The sequence below is a fragment of the Meriones unguiculatus genome, chromosome 8, assembly GCF_030254825.1.
Source record: "Meriones unguiculatus strain TT.TT164.6M chromosome 8, Bangor_MerUng_6.1, whole genome shotgun sequence".
In the NCBI taxonomy this organism is placed as follows: Eukaryota; Metazoa; Chordata; class Mammalia; order Rodentia; family Muridae; genus Meriones; species Meriones unguiculatus.
Genome location: NC_083356.1, coordinates 62173082 through 62193821, shown reverse-complemented (window position 1 = coordinate 62193821; position 20740 = coordinate 62173082). Strand labels below are relative to the sequence as shown.

The 20740-nt window shown below is 38.2% G+C and overlaps 1 protein-coding gene across 1 annotated transcript in view; it reads left to right on the top strand.

The window, feature by feature from the left end:
* Positions 1-20740, top strand: part of Dcaf13 (DDB1 and CUL4 associated factor 13) — a 30472-nt gene that overhangs the window by 2825 nt on the left and 6907 nt on the right. The window contains exons 2-7 of the mRNA XM_021658782.2: positions 3544-3743; positions 4223-4330; positions 9240-9329; positions 10351-10506; positions 14669-14746; positions 17778-17860. Coding sequence (XP_021514457.1) covers positions 3544-3743; positions 4223-4330; positions 9240-9329; positions 10351-10506; positions 14669-14746; positions 17778-17860 — 715 coding nt within the window. The remainder of the gene's footprint in view (positions 1-3543; positions 3744-4222; positions 4331-9239; positions 9330-10350; positions 10507-14668; positions 14747-17777; positions 17861-20740) is intronic.

The window sequence follows — 20740 nt, the reverse complement described above, 5'->3', positions numbered from 1 at the left end:
TTCCTGTCAGAGACAGTCCCTGTTCCTATTACAGTGGAACCCACTTGGATACTGAACTGCCATGGGCTACATCTGTGCAGGGGTCTTAGGTTATCTCCATGCATAGACCTTGGTTGGAATATTAGTCTCAGGAAAGACCCTTGTGCTCAGATTTTTTGGTTCTGTTGCTCTCCTTGTGGGGTTCCTGTCCTCTCCAGATCTTACTATTTCCCACTTCTTTCATAAGATTCCTTGCACTCTGCCCAAAGGTTGCCCATAAGTCTCAGCATCTACATTGATAGTTTGCAGGGCAGAGCCTTTCAGAGGTCCTCTATGTCAGGCTCCTGACTTGTTCCCTCTTTTCTCCTTCTTCTGATGTCCAGCCTCTTTGCCTTTCTGGATAGGAATTGAGCATTTTAGCAAGAGTCCTCCTTCTTAATTAGTTTCTTTAGGTGTACAGATTTTAGTAGGTTTATCCTATATTATATGTCTGTATGAGTGAGTATTTACCGTGTGCATCTTTCTGCTTCTGGGATAGCTCACTCAGGATGATCTTTTCCAGATCCCACCATTTACCTGCAAATGTCATGATTTCCTTGTTTTTTATTACTGAGTAATATTCCATTGTGTAGATATACCACAATTTGTGCATCCATTCCTCCACTGAGGGACATCTGGTCTGTTTCTAGCTTCTGGCTATTACAAATAAGGCTGTTAGAAACATGGTTGAGCAAATGTCCTTATTGTGTACTTGAGAATCTTTTGGCTATATGCCTAGGAGTGGTATAGCTGGATCTTGAGGAAGCGCTATTCCTAGTTGTCTGAGAAAGTGCCAGATTCCTTTCCAGAGTGGTTGTACAAGTTTACATTCCCACCAGCAGTGAAAAGTATATAATCTATTCCAAGTCCTTTTCCTGTTTGTTTGTTTGTTTGTTTTGGGTCAGGACTTCCTGTAACCCTGGCTAGCCTGGAATTATCTATATAGACCTGACTGGCCTTGAACTTCTAGAGGTCTACCAGCCTGTGCCTCTGGAGCACTAGGATTAAAGGTGTATAGTACCATTTTCAGCTTTTCCAAGTCCATTTTAATGATAAGTAAGGAAATTAGGTTTTGTTAAGCTTTTGTTTTGTTGTTTAAGTCTTGTGCTGTTCAGAGATTCTCTTAAAAATATATGCTTGGAAATGTGCTCACTTTTAAAAACTCTTATACTAATCATGTTGTTTATAATGATGATGTATTTTGTCTACAAGAGAATACTTGGTAACAGCATGATCTACCTTCTTTTAACTATTAAAGTATCAGTGAATTGTAGGAACAGCTGTTGACATCAGAGTAGATAGAACAGTTCTAAACATATATCAAAAAAAGCTTTTGCAAACCTGATGGATATGACCAAAAAGTAAATGTACTAAATAAATATTGACAGCTCTAGAGAATCACCACAGAAAAATATGCCAGCAAGAGCTTGATTGCTGTATGCCAGCATCTCGTTAACACGGCACTGTGGGAAATCAGTGAATCTTTGTCCACTAAAACCAGATGTTGAGAAACATGTTTGGAAGCCTTGAATTTTTCTCTCCTGAGGCTTAATTGGAAACAATCTTAATAAAAACTAAGCATCTTTAATATATGCTTTTAACTAAATATACCACCTCAAAAACTGTCTTTACAACAAGACACACAATCTAAAAGTTTATTGACTACTGTAAGGAGCCTTTAAAAGATTTTGAATATGAGAAAGACAAGTGCTTGATTAATCTGATAGCAGTTTAAACTGTTGCCAATTCAAATAGGAGTGATGTAATAGTCCAGGTATAAGGTAATAGGGCAGACACTAAGTTAGCAGATGCAAGGATGACTGTTTCAGAGAGGATGAGTGTTTGAGCTTGGGGATTGGAGTCTATGGAACATGGAATTCAGAAATGACCAAAGTTTAGTGCATGTTGGATATGATAATGCCATTAGTAGGGAGTCAGAAAACAAAGACAGCAGGGTGAAATTGAACAGAAAGTGTATTTACTGTACATGTCAGTTTTGGGTGGACATGGGCTTAGAATGAGACAACCTATTGGCAGACTAGTTAAGAACATGGCCCTATGAGTGGGTTACTTAGCCTCTCTGTGCCTCAGTTTCACCAATTATAGAGTTGAAAATAGCAATAGCTGTAACCTGTAGGGTTCTATGAAGATTGTGTGAGTTAAGAAGGTATTTCGAGTAGTGTCCAGAATTCAGTGAACTATGCCAATGCATTTCAAATAAGTAAACAAATGTAAACTGCTCAATAAATAGTAGCGGTGGATGTAGTTAAAATCACAGTGTTGTGTGTATATGTCAGCACAGTGTTTAGCACCATAGAGCATCTGGCACAAGCAACATAGAGTTTAGTTGAACAAGTTTATCATAGCTTTGTTCCAAATACTGTGCTAGGGGTAGGAGTACAAATGAACAATAGCAGTACAAATGAAGAATGTGTAAGGTCACTGTAAAAGTAACTTTTATTCACCTGATTAAACCTAGGCCTAGTCCAGGATGTGTCTAGCCTCTCTATACAGTCTTATCCAGGCTTAGAATGTTTTCAGCCTCTGGGACTTACTGTTGAATAAACCCACCCTTTCTAGTTCTTTCTGAACTCTGGCTGGATGGTTCAACTCAGCTCAAACTCTTTTCCAAGCTGACTGATTCAAACTGGCTTCTTTCTTGGCCTCGGAATTGCTCAGCTTAGCCTCACACTTACTCTTATCACTCTGTTTTAATCTTCTGGCTCCTTCTCAGTCTTTGGCTCATTAGGTCTTCACCTGAGTCTAACTTGTTCTCTTTCTGCAGCCTGTCTCTCTATTACAGTCCGAGTAAAACTGACTCCTTTTTCTTCGTACACTGCTCTTAAATAGTCTCCCTTTCTGTTCTTTTGAGAGTTGGGCGTATCCTGTTCAGTCAAATCTTTGTCTGATTCATCACTTTTTCTGCCACTCAATTAGGTGACATCTTCCTTCTACAAACTAATTTTACCTTCATTATTTGGGATTAAAGGTGTGACCACCACGCCTGGACCTAAGCTTTTCTTTATCTGAAACTTGCTTTGTACCAGGCTGGTCTTGGACTCGCAAGTCTGCTTGCTTCTATCTTCTGGGTGCTAAGATTAAAGGCCTGCACCACCACCACCTGGCATTTCTACATTTCAGCTAGATCACACAGACCTAGAAAGTCTTTGGATGTGATCTCTTGCCAGAGATCCATGTTCTGAATTAAAATTCTGGTATAGTAATAACCCAGTTGAATATGGCAGGACATACAGAAAGAAATCTGTGTGTGTATGTGTGTGTGTGTGTGTGTATGTGTGTGTATACATTCTACTCATACAGGACTATATATTCCGTGATTTTCCCATAAATTTGAAAAGGTTTGTAGGTGGACTGGTGTACTTTTGTATCTTTCATCGTGCTAGGCAGAAAGCAATATTCCTAATTAGAGGCTTATTGAGCAATACATTACATGATTAGCTAGGGCTTTCCACATGAAATAGTAAATGTGAATTATTTTATTAAGAGAGATTATTCTTATTCCAGTTCCAAGAAACTTTGATCCTACCTTACATCCTTTTGAAGTCCCACGAGAATATGTAAGGGCTTTAAATGCTACCAAATTGGAACGAGTGTTTGCAAAACCATTCCTTGCTTCCCTGGATGGTCACCGTGATGGAGTCAATTGCCTGGCAAAGCATCCAAAGAGCCTGGCTACTGTCCTTTCTGGGGCATGTGATGGAGAGGCAAGTGTCACTTTAAATCTTACTGTTTAACATATTCTATTGCAAACTTCTTTCCTTTTGACTATGCTCAGTTTGACTTAAGTTTAATTCTTAAACCTAAACTCTGACATAACATTTAGTAGTTTTTAAATCTAATCTTAAAATGGTAAAGTTCAGTGGTGTAAGGTTCAATTTGACAGTATATAAATGTATCATGTTTATAATAAAGGCATTTGAATTTTTCATAGAAGTTGTTATTGATGGTTGAACACTAATTTCCTTTTTTGCTAAGGGAAGAGACTTTGAAACAATTTAGCATCAACAGTATTTGACAGGTTGGATTTTCTGCTTGTTGACACATTTATAGATACGCAGTGCATTATTGTAATCTAAAGGACTTTGGTTTTCCTCCTGGGTAGTGTGAGTCATAGCCTTTTTAATGTGAGATTTCTAAAATATTCTTACATTTAGAGTTCACTAAAATTTCTGTTTTATCATAGGTTAAAATTTGGAACCTGACTAAACGAAAATGTATCCGAACAATACAAGCACATGAAGGTTTTGTAAGAGGAATATGCACTCGCTTTTGTGGGACTTCTTTTTTTACTGTAAGTGTACTGTTAACTCATTAAGTCTTTGACATTCACAGGAAAGATCTAATTGCATAAATTATTTTCAAGCTCATTTATTTGTTCCAAGGGCCTTTGGAGCTTGTGAGTACAAAAGAACATATTAACCCTTAAAAAGTCCAAGTTTTCTTTAAGCAGTCTAGCCTTACTCATACTTACTGTACTTAACACCATTGAACTAATATTCTGAGCACTGAGAGGTGTGGTTAATGGGAATTCAGGCAATGATAGAATGATTATGTAACTTTCTATGGGAAACATTTAGTGCTAAGATGAAAAATTTGTACTTCGTTAGCAAGGAATCACTGAAAAATATGTGCAGGAGGAAGAGTAAGTATATAGCATATTTGCCATTTTGACCACTTTTGTGTATATAATTGAGTGACATTCAGTATGTTTCTATCATCGTGCTACCATCATTGTCCACTTTCAGACCTTATTTACCACTCTAAAACAATATTCATTAAGCAGTAGTTCCCATATTCCCCTCTCAGCCCAGGTTGTTGCTACAACTGTTCTACTTTCTGTTGCTCTGGTTAACTATGTTAGATGCTCTACATAAATAGAATCATATAGTTTTTGTATGTGTAGTTGCCTGACCTTACTCAGTTAGCATGATGAAGTCAAGGTTATTGTGATGTAGCATATGTTAGAGATTTTTTGAGTCTGTATAATATTAACATTGATGCATATAATATACCACAATTTTTTACCCATTCATTTATCAATGAACTTTGAGTTTGTTTTCACTTTTTTGCTATTATAAGTAATGCTGTTATGAACGTTGATGTGTAAATACTAGTTCAAGTTCATTGATGGTTTTATAAGAGGTGAACAAGAGATTCCCTGCTGTACTTTTAGATGCTTGCTTTGAAGAAATGAATACTCAGCTTATAGGCAATTCTCAGTGTTGGCATAAGCAATAATTTGGGGTTACCTAGTGAATAAAACCTACAAAAAATAGTGGTCAGAGTGAATATTTTGGAGGCTTGATGTGCCCTTCTCATGACTGAGAGGTACACTGGAAGATAGTCATTCATGCTGTAGAAAAGGAGAAGTCAGCAGCTGTCAGCATGTTTAGAGGAGGGGGGAAGGGTCTGTGTGAGGAATTGGACTCAATACAGGTTATTTGAGTAAAGCTGACTGTCCTTTATAGAGGAAGTTCTAGGACTTAGAAGAAAAGTCAGAACTTAGAAAATTAATGATTGAGATTCTACTATGACATCAGTATGAGGAAAATATAAAAACATAAAGATGTAATGAATGTGGCACTGCAGAATGCCTCTCTTTAACTAGGAAAGCATTTAGTAGCCATAGAGCAGATAGAACTGCATGACCAGTGAATGTACTGTATATGGTAAAAGGAATTGGGTAGCAGGTAGAGCTGCTGCCAGCTAAGACTTCTGTTCAGCCAGTTAGTGTTTCTCCAGATATCTGAATTGATGCTGTAATAATATCATAGTGTTTTTTTCTCCTTTTGTGGAGCTGGGGATCAAACAGTATTGTGCATGCTAGACAAGTCTCTGTCACTAAACTTCATACTCAGCCCTACTTACTGTATGATTGGGGGGGTTGCCTTTTTTTAAGCATTCAAAATGAATAAAGTCTTCTTTACAATATATAACCTACGTGTCTGTGAGTAAATAAAGAAATTTTGGTGTGTAGATGTTGCGAAATACTACTGAACCATAAGAAAAAGGGGAAATCCTGTCTTTTGCAGCAGTGTAGATGGATGTTATACTGTGTGATATAAGCCAGTCACAAAAAGAACACTATAGTGTCTCACTTTTATATAAGCTATAAAAGGTGAAACATTTTACTTCTAGATTGGGAGTTAGAAGGGAAGAGGCTGAGAAGATGTTGTTCCAAGAATATAACCTTTGAGACAGGCAGAAGAAGTAAATGCATGTAAAGTATTCATAGAAATTACATTTTAAATTAAAACCAGAAATATGGTACATTTTGAACATGACTAATTAAAAAAATCTGAAATTCAGAACACTCTTTTGACCCATCAGCATGATGCCAGAGTGAAAGACTATAAAACGACTTCATACACAACGTATTAAGAATATTGTATGAAGTTATCTTCAGATCATAGGTCTCAAGTTTGGCCTAGAGTCTCCTTCCTAAGGAGCTCATCAGGTTCCTAGGTGTGAGTCCTCCAAAGTCTAGTGCACTTGGTCCCAAGTTCTTCAGATAAGGCTACTAACTGTCACGTAGTACTACATACATGGCTGTTTGTGTTATTAATCATAAGCCTAATTATATTATGCATACTAAGTTGAGTTTTGTCTCAAACATGGCCATCAGATATCCAAGTCTAAATTGCCACAATTTTTTGACTCACTTTGATTTTGGCTGAGGTGACACCCTTATGTTTTCATAACTCTGTAACTTTAGCACAGTGGAAAAAAATATTATCTTGTGGGGTGTTAAGAACTTCCCTGGAGGTCTGTATGTAGTTCAGTTTGAAAGCCATGAAATTAATAGTTTTGGAGTTGTGTGACATGCAGAGAAGGGCTTTGTCTACTTTAAGATGGTATAAAAAGCCTTCTCGAAAGCATTTACATCTTTTTTTTTCCTTTTCTTTTTTACATTTGAAATGATCTGAAATTTATTGTATGTGGCATCAGATTGGCTCAAATTTCTTTTGTTCATCTTTGTGTGTGTGTGGTGTGCATGTATATGTATTCATAAGAATTAGCATGCTTAGAGACCTCAGTATCAACCTCTGATCCTCAAGAATGTTCCTCAGTAGTTCTGACTAAAGGGCTAGTCTTATTAGCAATCTTGCTCTTGGGAGCCCCTGATTCTGAATTCTGAGGCTGAAATTACTAGTCAGCTGCCATGCCCACACAGTGCTTACATGGGTTCGAGGGATTGATTGATCTACTTGTTTGCAGGGTAAATGCTTTCTGTGTTTTGTTTTGGGATAGGGTCTTACTATGTAGCCTTGACTTGCCTGAAATTCACTATGTAGATATGGCTGGCCTCAAACTCACAGAGATCCACCTGCCTCTGCATCCTGAGAGCTGGGGTTGAAATGCGCCACCACACTGGCAAAAGAGATTTAAAAACAAAAACTATTTTATGTCTTTGTGTGTACCTTGAGTATAATGTACATGTACCACATGGTGCAGGTAAGGTCAGAAGAAGGCATTTGATCCTCTACAGTTAGAGGCAGTTGTGAGCTGCCTGATATGGATCCTGGAAACCCAAACCTAGACCTCTGCCAGAGCATCAAGAGTTCTTAACCTCTGAGTTACCTCTCCAGCCCAGCCCCCTTTCTCAATGCTTGTTGTTTTGAGATAGGATAGTGAGTTACCCTCCACCTCACCATGGAGCCTATATGGGCCTTGAACTCACCATCCTCCTGCCGTAACCTTCTGAATGCTGAAATTACAGGTGGGTGCCAACATGCCAGGCTCAAGACTTTATAAATGATTCATCTTATATTCTAATACTCATTTTATTATAATATATTCTCTTTCTGATTTGAAATACTATTCTTATATGACCTAACTTTACTCTGTTCTTTTCATTTTGCTTTACTCATACTCTTTTGTTTCGTTTTTTAATTTTTTGTTTTGTTTTTTAAATTTTTTATTAATAAAAATTTATTTACTTGTATCCCAGCTGTAGCCCACTCCCTCATCCCTTTCCAGTACTGCCCTCCCTTCCTCTTCTCTTCTCATGCCCCTCCCCCAGTCCACTGATAGGGGAAGTCCTCCTCCCTTTCCATCTGACCCTAGCCTATCAGGTCTCATCAGGACTGGTTGCATTATCTTCCACTTTGGCCTGGTAAGGCTGTACTTCCCCCTCAGGGGAAGGTAATCAAAGAGCAGGCCACTGAGTCCATGTCAGAGACAGCCCCTGTTCTATTACTAGGACACCCACTTGGGAGAATGAGCTGCCATGGGCTACATCTGTGCAGGGATTCTAGGTTATCGCCATGCATGGTCCTTGGTTGGAGAATCAGTCTCAGAAAAGACCCTTGTGCCTAGATTTTTTGGTTTTGTTGCTCTCCTTGTGGAGCTCCAAAGATTCCCTGCACTCTGCCCAAAGTTTGGCTATCAGTCAACATCTGCTTTGATACCCTGCTGGGTAGAGTCTTTCAGAGGCCCTCTGTGGATAGACTCCTGTCTTGTTGCTTGTTTTCACTCTCTTCCGATGTCTATCCCATTTGCCTTTCTTTGTGAGTTTTGATCATCTTATCCAGGGTCTTCCTTCTTGCTTAGCTTCTTTAGGTGTACAGATTTTAGTATGATTATCCTATATTATATGTCTAATATCCACTTATAAGTAAGTACATACCACGTATGTCTTTCTGCTTCTGGGATACCTCACTCAGGATGATCCTTTCTAGTTCCTACCATTTGCCTGCAAATTTCGTGATTTCCTTGTTTCTAATATCTGAGTAGTATGCCACTGTGCAAATGTACCACAATTTCTGTATCCATTCCTCCACTGAGGGGCATCTGGTTTTTTTCCAGATTCTGGCTATTACGAATAAAGCTCCTACAAACATGGTTGAGTAAATGTCCCTGTTGTGTACTTGAGCATCTTTTGGATATATACCTAGGAGTGCTATAGCTGGATCTTAAGGAAGCACTATTCCTAGTTGTCTGAGAAAGTGCCACATTGATTTCCAAAGTGGTAGTACCAGTTGACATTCCCACCAGCAATGGAGGAGGGTTTTTTATTTTATATGCTTTATGTGTTTGTTAGAAATCTTTGTTATGATAAAGTTGTAGAAAATAAATGCATCAATAAACATGATAATGAAAGAAGGGTACATGTGTTACTATATGAAATGATACATTTGCAATTTGATATATGTGTTTACAACTATTAGTCTTTAAAATCATATAATAACTGTATCTAGGTTGGTGATGACAAAACTGTGAAGCAGTGGAAAATGGATGGACCGGGCTACGGAGAAGAAGAGGAGCCACTGCATACAATACTAGGAAAGGTACAAAAATACATTGATTAATTCTTATCCTATTAAAATTCTTTGTCTTTTTTTTGTAATTAGTTTTAATAATTGGCCTGCTAAAACAACGTTTAAATGCAACATTTTTAATTAAAGTTATTTGAAGTTAGAGAATATGAACAGCTCTGTGGTATTAATTGTAGTAGAGTTGATTTCTCTTTAGCTAATACTGGCCATGTTAGACATTGCCAATCATACAGTATTTCTTAAAGGAAGGCATGGAAGAAACTGTAAAGTAGATGTTAGGAAAATAATTGCTTAGTGTCTGTCTGGTTTATATCATCAGAGATCTTATGCAAAGCTCAGAGTTCTGAAAGAAACAAGGAGTGGTATCTGCTTCTTGTATATTCTTACGCTTCTCACATATTGTTCTCCAAATCAGACAGGGTTAGTTACAACATAAGTGTGATTTAGTCTACTGGCTGACACATGTTTGTGTAATGAATGCTGATGTTCTTACATTAAGCAGGCAAATTTCTGAAGTTTGGCTTAACTTTAAATATGTGCATTTTAAAGGCTCACTACTTTAGTTCATTACGTATTAGTTTATATTTAGGTGCTCCCTCAGGTGTCGACAAGCTCAGAGTATTTTTAGAGGGAGATAGGTGTGGATATGTGTACAAGATGGAAAATTTTCCAGGTGCTAACAAGTTAGGAATTAAAAAAAATGTGTTTTTGTGAAATGTCTTAGCATTTTAGGATACCTTTTTGCCCTTTAATGAAGGGCTTCAAACAATTTCTTTAGACTTACCACAGGGAGACAACCGTATCAACATGGTGTCTTTTTCCAAGGTGAAGCTTACATTCTGGATATGCTAATCTTGTGACTTCTCCAAATGTAGGAAACTCGGTTGCACAGTTTGGGAGAAAGGGTACTGGGAAAAGAGGAAAGAAATTTCATTATAGCAAGGATTTCTTTCAAAACAAAACAAAAAGCCATTTAAAATATGCTGATTTAAAGTAGTAGTGAGCAATTGTAAAACTCTGTTTGCTTTTGAAGACAGTGTACACTGGCATTGATCATCACTGGAAGGACCCCGCCTTTGCCACGTGCGGACAGCAAGTAGACATTTGGGATGAACAAAGAACCACCCCTATGTGCTCAATGAACTGGGGATTTGACAGCATAAGTAGTGTCAAGTTTAACCCTATTGAGGTGATGTTCTTTTTAAAATGTATGTTCTGCTATTGTTTATCATGAAGTTTTAGTTCTGTTTAGGAAACATCTTCTACATTTTAATGTTTTTTTTTTAGCACTTGATGAGTTTTCAGGGTTATATCAGGGTTCTGTGAAATTACACCGGTTTGTTGGAGTATTAAGTATATACTTGCCTCTTACTGGTTTTGTTTGAGACAGATCTTGGATGGCACAGACTGGTCTACAAATTGTTTCTTTTTGCCTAAGCCTTGCATTACCTTTACTTTCATGTGCTTCCACACTTGTGTTTCATCAGATTGTACTAGTGCACTTTGATGTTCCTGTTTCTTTTTTTTTTTTTTTTAAGATTTATTTATTTTATGTATATGAGTGTTCTATCTGCATTTACACCTGCCAGAAGAGGGAATCAGTTCACATTATAGATGGTTATGAGCCACCATGTGGTTGCTGGGAATTGAACTCATGACCTTTGGAAGAGCAGACAGTGCTCTTAACCACTGAGCCATCTCTCCAGCCCCGATGTTCCTGTTTCTTAACCCTCTTGGAGGCCACGAGAATGAGCATTGAGCATAGTTATATGGGTACTTAATGCTTCATAATAATATGCGTGGCCATTCCTTGGACTGCATGACAATTACAGTTATAAGGTTTTGGGTTTTTGCTTTGCAGTCTGAATTTATTCCCCATTTCTTCCTGGTCTAAGTGCAGATTTGGAGATCAGCTCTTGCATGCTATTTGTGTGTGAAGTCAGGAAGAGAAAGGCTGACCTGGAGGCTAGTGTGTCCTTGACTCCAGACCTTTCTCTGATCTTTTTCTAGATACGTAACAATAAGTGGCCCACAGTGTCCAGAAAACTCAGTCAAGATGCTTTTTCTTCCATTTCAGTGTTAATAGAAAGTTACCATGTTAATTTCTGTGGAAGAAAATCCTGAAATGCAGATTTTATATTCTCAGAAACCCAACATGGGAAGAGGGTAATGATTACTCACAGTGTGCTGGCTTGAAGTGTTGCCAAGAGGCAAGCAGACAAGGCTCCCCTGTGCTAGCATGTGCCTGTGCAGACCCTCATACTGTACTGTCTGCCGCTGCTTTTATGCCATGGTAGAAAAGGTGAATACTTGCTCTGGGAAACACATGGCACATAAAGCCCAAAATACGTTCTTTCTGGCTTTCTGTGGAAAAAGTTTGCTGATCCCTAATTTGGGATTTCTGTCTGAACTCTGTTCCTCCTGTATTCACTTTGGTAGTGGAAGTGAGGTCTGGCCTTAAGAGGTAAGCCAGCTTTACTAAGCATGACCACAGACACTAAGTAAGAGCAAGATGCAGATACAAATAATGTGTTAATTCGTGTACTTGGGACAGAGCTAAATTGGGACTTTTCCTAAAGCCTGCCTTACCACCTACTTTATCAAAGTCATAATTCTCTGTACTTATTTTAAAATGAGATTTATTATATCTCTGATTGTACTTAATAGGTTTATTATGAACATAAATCGTGATGATACATATGAACATTTTAAAGAAGTGTTACCTTTTTGCAAGACAGCAGTTTGTCACTATCAGAACAACAGTAAACAGACAGATAATGATTTCTACTTTTTCAAAGGACAAATATTTTATTTTCCTGTTTTGATAAACAGGTCAGAAGAGCTGATGGCCAATTGTAAAATCATAATTACTGGTCATGGCCTGTTGACCTTGTTTTTCAAACTTGCCTATTTAATAGCTCTGTTTGTCCACTGGCTTTTGTTTTTTATTATGAATCTTATGAATTGACTTAGTGATAAAAGCAAATGATGTGCATGTCTTTTATCGTGTATTAAGTTAATGGAAAGGGCAGGAAAGATTGCTGTGAGCAAGTAGAGTGTAGTTACTTCCTCTAGTCATTAATAATTAATTTTCTGTTAAAATATTGAAGCCTAAAATTCTGGTAAAGCCGGAAGTTATTGCGGAGTTATTACATTTTGCAGTGTGATAGTTTACATTCAGTCTAGGTAGAACTTTTTGCTGTGTTCAGATCAAAGTCTTTGTTTTAGAAATTGACCCTGGTGTTACACAAAGGTAACATTATGAAAAGCCACTAGAGGTTAAGAGGTTAAAGGGCAACTAAGGGAGGTCATAGAAACGGCATTTGAGGCAAGCATTTGAGCAGAAGGGAGCCCAGGTCATGGATTTAACATTAGCTTATGGTGTTTTATTTAAACTGTGTGCACACAGTAGGAGTCAGCTGGCCATAGAGCTGTTTAGTAAATAACTCTTGCTGCTCTGTTTGCAGAAGGAGGTAGCATTAGGCAGAAGCCAAGAGGTGTGCTACCTGGAACCGTGCATAAAGAAGAGGAATGTTACTGAGAGTGGGCTCAGGAGTTGGATAAGTGGCTCAGTGGGTAAAAGTGCCTGCTGTATAAGCATGTGGACTGAATTTGGATCCCAGCACCCATGTAAAAGCTGAGCATGGTGGCGTGCCTATAATCTGTGTTAGGGATGGAGACAGGTATTCCAGGATTCACCGGTCAGCAATTCTAGCCAAAATGGCAAGCTTCAGGCTCGGGAGGGGGGTGCAGAAGAGATAAAACTTAGTGGTTCAGAGTACTTGGTGGTCTTGCAGAAGACCTGGGTTGGATGCCCAGCACACACATGGTGGCTCAAGGCCGTCTATAATTTCAGTTCGTTTGAGTCCAGTAGCACCAGGCACTCACCCTGAAGCCTGAGTTTGATTCCTGGAACCCATATGTTAGAAGGAGAGAGCTCATACCTGTAACGTTGTTTCCTGGTGACCACAGCCATGGAGATCACATGCATGCACTAAAGAACTAGTGTGGAGAGTGAGGGAGGAGCACAGCTGACTTCTGGTTTCCATAAACAGGCGCAAGCAAGTCCACTCACATGCACACCTATATACCCCACATGCACAAGGTAGAATCAGGGCTCTATTGGATGATAGCTTATTTTCACACAACACCAAGGGTGTGTAAAGTGTCTGTGTGTTTAAAATTGACTTGGCAAGGTGTGGTGGTACATGCCTATGATGCAAGCAGTTTGGAGACTTACGACAGGAAGATCACAAGTTTGAGGCTATCCTGGACAACATAGTGAGATAGAGACTCCTGTTAGAGGGAGAGGGGGAGGAAGGAAAAAGGAAAAGAAAGATACGTAAACACATGGCTCAGGAGATGGCTTGGGATAAAGTGGGCTTGCCCACTAAGCAAGCATGAGTACTTGAGTCTGGCTCTCCAGCACTCAGGTAAAAGCTGGATATCCGAGTGCATGTCTGAACCTCAGTGCTGTGGAGAGCTGAGGTAGGCAGATCCCCAGAACTTGCTGCCAGCCAGTGTAGGCAAATCGCTGACTTTCCAGTGCAGTAAGGGACCCCATTACAAAGAATAAGGTAGAGAGTAATAGAGGAAGACATCCAGTATTGACCTCTAATCTCCACACATGCCTTTACTCACATGTGCATGCACAGCAAAATGTACACATAAGCCATGCATACCTGAGGTATATGCATGCATGCACACACGTGTGCACACATCACACACAGTTGGATGAAGAACATGCCAAATTTCTACAGCATTCATGAATAAAAGGAAATGTTTAACTTCTAATAAAGCAGAATTTGAGTTTTTAGGAAATACTGTAATGTAGAGCATTTAAACAACTGTTTGAATCCACCCAAGTTGTCACAAAAGGTACATTCTCATATTACAGTGATATTGCTATAATTTTAAAAAATAACTAGCCTTGAATGTCAAAAGTCACAAAATTGTTTATACTTTTGATTCACTAATTCTACTCCTGAAATTTTATGTTAAGGAAACAATTCAAAAGAAGAGTTTAAATGTCTGAAAATGTTTACTGAAGTGTTATTTATAATGGTTAAAAGCAGTAACTAAGTCTTAAGTTGAAGAACAGGCAGGTAAGTAAAATTTGTTCTGCTATAAATAAGGACACACTATATTTTAAAATACATGCATGGAAATTTAACCATGAAAATACTTGACTTAACTGAGATTATGGGTGATATTCTCATAAAATGGATTAAGTGGTACAGCCTGAGGGTTTAACATAAATATTAAAGATTATTAAGTAGTTTGTGCTTTGAATAGACATCATTTGCTTTTAAGGCTGACTTTTAATTGGTGATTGTTACACTTATTTTTAGACATTTCTCTTGGGAAGTTGTGCTTCTGATAGGAATATAGTTCTGTATGATATGCGGCAAGCTACTCCTTTGAAAAAGGTGGGTTTTATTCTTGTCTTTGTTTTATACAAATAAGGTAGTCTGTATATCAAGTGACTGAAAAAAAAATGAAACCAGTATTTCACAGCTCTGTTTTTCTTCACTGAGCTATTCTTTAACCCAGAGTGATGGTAATAGCGTCCAACTCTCTATTGATTTTAGACTCTATTCCTTTGTGACTTCCATAATGCCAGTACATTGTAGGACTTGCTAACTTGAAACTTTTAAAATAAAAGATACTTCATTGCATTGCTTAATATGTACTAACTGGGGCTGGACACTTGATTATCAGATGACATACGAGTTTATTCAGAACAGTTTTAGAACTCATTCACTTAATGAACTATTTTAATTATGTGCTGATGCTAGTTTAACTTTGCTTAGACAAGCACTATTTTGTTGATGAGAAGCTTTTCGGTAGTCATTTCATTCGCCATGGTCATTTCAGGACTTAAATATCAAAGCAACTCAGACAATTAGGAATAGTGCTACCTCAAGATCCAGCTATACCACTCCTAGGCATATATCCAAAAGATGTTCAAGTACACAACAAGGACATTTGCTCAACCATGTTTGTAGCAGCTTTATTCGTAATAGCCAGAACCTGGAAACAACCCAGATGTCCATCAACAGAGGAATGGATACAGAAAGTGTGGCATTTTTACACAGTGGAATACTACTCAGCAATCAAAAACAAGGAAATCATGAAATGTACAGGCAAATGGTGGGCTCTAGAAAAGATCATTCTGAGTGAAGTATCCCAGAAGGAGAAAGACAAACATGGTATATACTCACCTATATAGACCTATAAGATAGGATAAACAAACTAAAATATGTACACCTAAAGAAGATTAACAAGAAAGAGGTCCAGGGGTAAGATGATCAGTCCTCATCTAGAAAGACAAAGGGGATGGACATCGGAAATAGGAGAAAACAAGTAACAGGACAGCAGCCGACCACAGAAGGCACCTGAAAGACTCTACCTAGCAGTGTATCAAAGCAGATGCTGAGACCCATAACCAAACCTTCGGCAGAGTGTAGGGAATCATATGAAGGAAGGAGGAATTAGTATATCCTAGAGGGGACAGGGAGCCCCACAAGGTCCAAATATATCTGAGCACAGAGGCCTTCTGTGAGACTGTTCATCCAACCAAGGACCATACATGGATATAACCTACAACCCCTGCTCAGACATAGCCCATGGTAGCTCAGTATCCAAGTGGGTTCCCTAGTAAGGGGGACAGGAATTGTTTCCGACATGAACTCATGAGCAGCCTTGCTAGGCCACAGATAAGGACATTGCAACCATCCTGAAGATACCTGATAAACTAGGGCCAGACAGAAGGAGAGGAGGACACCCTCTCTCAGTGGACTCGGAAGGGGGCAGGGAGGAGAGGAGAGGAGGGAGGGAGGGGAGGATTGGGAGGGAAAGAGGGAGAGGGCTACAGCTGGGATACAAGTGAATGTATAAAATTATTTAAAAATAAAAAAATATTTAAAAAATATCAAAGCTGTCCTTATACTGACTTTCAAGAGAGAGAAATATTGTTTGCATATGGAATGGACTACCATTTTAAGCAGAGTATGAAGTTGAACTCAAGCATTTGTAGTATTGTTACGGCACAAGAAGGACCCTATATATCTATCATTCATGCACCATGAGTCCATTGGCACAGTTCACATATAAATTGGTTGTTTTTGTTTTTGTTTTCAGCTAGATGTGGTGATTCAGGTTTGCAGTCCTAGCATTTGCTAGGTAAACAGAGGAGAATCAGGTCATACTTGAAACACAGACCAGTCTGGGCTGTATAAGACTGTAAGAAGATATGAAAAAACAAAACATTTTGAAATATGTTGATAAATTCAGTAATATCAAAAGTAGGAAGAAAGATTAGCATATTCATTAAGAGTATAAAATTCATTTGTGTGTTATATAAACTTCATTGTCTGTATTTCATTTTTAAAATGATGATATTAGCCAGTACCTTGCAGTATATTTATGGAAATGAAGTGTGATGCATTTCATCGTGTAGAATTCAGAATGCTGACATAAAGTTCTAGTTTACTAAATAATAGTTTGACAATACACACATCTACATACACAGTCTATTTCTAGTGGAGTTACATTAGTTGTAAATTGAAAAAAAATTATAAACTTGACATTCAGTGCACTTATAATCTGAGCCCAATTTTCATTCCATCCATTTGTTTGTTTTAAACAGTGCTTAATTGGGGCTTGTCACATGTACATGGTAATGGACACTGCTACTTTATCTTGTTTTTTGTTGTTATTTATTTATTTTCAAGACCCCTTTCTCATTATGTAGCTCTGGCTGTCCAGGATCTCACTGTAGATCAGACTCATCTCAAACTGACAGAGGTCTGCCTGCCTCTACCTCCTAGTGTGGGATTAAGGGTGTGTGCCACCAACTCAGTTTTATTATTATTATTTTATTCTGCTAGGCTACTGTTGTTCTTTATTATTTATAGTAGTTCTCCTCCTCCCCGAGAAAGTACAGTTTTGAAAATATGAAAGGAACAGTTAGCAGGAAAGTACCTGAGAACTAAGCTTTATACAGTAAATAGATTTTTTCTTTCTTCCTCCCCAAATACCAATGCCATTGGATTGAGAAACACTAGAAGTTAGCAGTCATCAAAGGTCCTTTCAGATCTTGCTTCCCTTGTGAAACATTCCTTCTGAACTTTAACCCTAAGCTCACCATTAATTTTGTACCTAACTTTTTATGTTGTAGTTTGTTCTTTATTATTTGTATCTTTAAAAAAATTTCTTTTTAATGTATGCCTCACTTTTCTAACTGTATTGTTAGTCATTTGAGGATCAGGTGTTAAGCATTGTTCTGTCCTTCGTACTTAAACTTTGTTCTCAGGAAACAATCATTGACTTTTTTCCCCACTGCTCTGAATTGTGTACTGTGCATTAAAAGTATTTGCTTAAATCAGAAAAAAGTAGAAAATTTATTCAGTTTATATATATTAATTTTGTGGTCATAATGTACCCTCTCTTTCTCAGGTTATCCTGGATATGAGAACAAATACAATCTGTTGGAACCCTATGGAAGCTTTCAATTTTACTGCAGCAAATGAAGATTATAAGTAAGTGTCCCTCCTTCTAGAACCTTACTCCTAAGAAAAATGGCTCTGCCACATTGCCTTGTTAATACAGTATGTTTCACTTGCTAAGTATGCTTTCATATGCAAATTGGAAGCTGTTACTTGTTTTGCTAAAAATAATTTTCCAAATTAGAGAATTTTAGAAAAAATATTTTCTCATATTTTAGAATAACTTAGACAATGAGTAATAAACTAACATCTTTGGGGAAATCCTATTTGCACAGTTCATGAATATGACCATGCTTTTTTGCTTATGTACTAGTTATGGCTGTTTTTATCTTGTAATGCCTGAGTGGACAGTTACGGTAAAGTCCTCATAGTTCACCTGACCAAACAGAAGAAATTGAATGGTCTCGTATGTAGGCCATTAAATGATGGCAAGACCAGCAGGTGTGGTGCAGCACTATCTGCTTTCCTAGCACGATAGTGCTTGAGGCAGGAGGATTGAATTTGGAGCTACTCAGAATTACATAGTATGTTCAAGGTCAACTTGGATTATATAGGAAGATATTATTTCAGAACAAACAAACATGAGCAACTAATGCTTGGCTCATACATGTTTTGCTAGAAAGAATATCTTCTTTACAATTGTGACTCTTCGTGTAGGTGATGTTTACGTAGTCAAATTGTTTGCTGTCATTATTAGAGCATACAGAAAGTGGTAGTTCCGTTTTTAGCTTAATATTTGCATATATCTTCTGTGCCTGTAAAATTGGCTTAGCAGACTTATTTTGAACTGTGAAATATTGTGATCCCTTATGTAATGCTTTACTCTTCTTGTTGAAAAGTTGAACATTGGTTGTCGCATTTCATCTTTTTACTGTTGTTGTTAGGTAAGATATATAACTAGAGAGATTAAGCTAGTGAAACTTGTATGTCAGTCTTACTATATTATAATGCATTTTGATATTAATTAATTAATTAGGTTTTTCAAGACAAATCATGGCTGTCCTGGATCTCCCTTTGTAGACCAGGCTGGCCTCAGAGAGATGCCCTGCCTCTGCCACCCGAGTCTGGGATTAAATGCATGTACCACCAACTGAACGGCTGTATTTATTATTAGTTTTAAATGTGTTCTTAATATATTTTTGAGAAGGTACAAACTTGTTGGTGGATTTGACTATAACTGTGGTCTTTTTCTTCCAAATCCCAGTTCCAGAAATAATGATTCTGAATCTTTATATTATTTATAAATAAATGCTACCAAGCCATAAGCTTTGGCTTGTTCCCTGACCAGCTTATAACTTACTTTACCCATTTATTCTGTTTTTGCCACAAGGCTGGTTACTTCTCAGTTTCATTCGTCTTCCTTAGAATTTGGGCCAAATCTACCCTCTGACTCCATCTCCCTGCCGGAACTCCTACCTCCTATTTCCTGCCTTAGCTAATAGGCCAACAGCTTTTTATTGACAGGTGATGCTTCCATATAGTATACAAGAGGGTCTCTCTACATTTGACCTGGAGATTTTCTGTATTTAAAATTTGTCTATCAGGGCGAGGAGAGATGCCTCAGCAGTTTAGAGGACTTGATCCTCTTCCAGAGGACCCATGTTCTGTTCCCAGCACCCACTATGGGCAGCTCACAATCCCCTGTTCTCCGGTTCCAGGAGTCTGATGCCCTCTTCTGGCTTCTGAAGGCATCTGCACATACATAGTGCACATACAGACAAGGAAGCAAACACAATTATACACATAAATAAAGGATAAATAGTTTTTCACTGTGTCCAATGTGTAGATTTTAAAGAGTAAATGGCAGTGTTGGCTCATACACAGGACTACTTTCATGCCACTGACAGACGTTTTCTCTCAGGATTTCCTATACTGAGATGAAGCAGAGTTGATTCCTTATTAGCCCAACCACACTGGAAGCCTTTGCTTAACTGTGATAGATGCTTTGAAATGAAATGGTGGTGTTGCAGTTAAAGGCAGGAAAGACAAGAGTAATGCTGCAGCATAGTGGCTTCTCTGCTAAGATTTCTAAAGTACATTGTGAACTAGCTGTTTGCCAAGATGATCTTTTTTCAGAGCCGCCTTGGAATTTCTCTTTTCTTCCCTTGAGAAGAATTATATACAGTCCTTAAAACATATCTCTTATAAGAGATGGCTGCTAGTTTTTCATAATTGTCCTTATTTTTAAGATATGCTTGGTGGATATGATGGTATATGCCAATCATCATAGCACTGGTGAAGCTGGGACAAGAAGCATGAGGAGTTCAGGGAAATTTTGGGTACATAGCTCAGTGAGGGCTGCATCGAGCCTGTCTCAGATGGAGAGGATCTTGTTGTGCTTTCTGTGTTTTGTATCTTTGTTTTTCTTTAAATATTATAATAATTTTGAATTAAAACTTAAACTCAGATCTAAAGCAGCTGATTATTATGGTAGAAAGTGAGCAAGTCATTTAAACTAACTCAGTGCTATGGTTTTATTGTCTGTAAGAAAAGTTTAGAATAGATAACTGCTTGAAGAATTGCCATAACTCAGAACATTAGACATTTCTGTCCACAGGGATTGATTTCCTTGGAATTTGTACAAATTTGTTATTTTCTTCCTCCATAGAGTGACAAAATCATTTATTAAGAACGAGTTTCTGTCCTCACAGGCAGGGCAGCTCTCTGTTCCCTTCCACGTTGTTTACATGTGTGTGCACCTGCATGCACCTTGTGTGGAGGTCAGGGGGAACCTGCGGGAGTTGGCTCTCTCCTCCAGTGTGGTTTCCAGGGGTTGTGCCCAGGCCCACCAGTCTCAGTGGTGCACACCTTTATCCAATAAGCCATCCCATCACTTAGCTTGTGTTGTGTTTCGTTTTGTGTGGCCTGCGAGGTAATAAGAAGTGTTGGTAGTTTTCTCTGTGCCTAACCAAT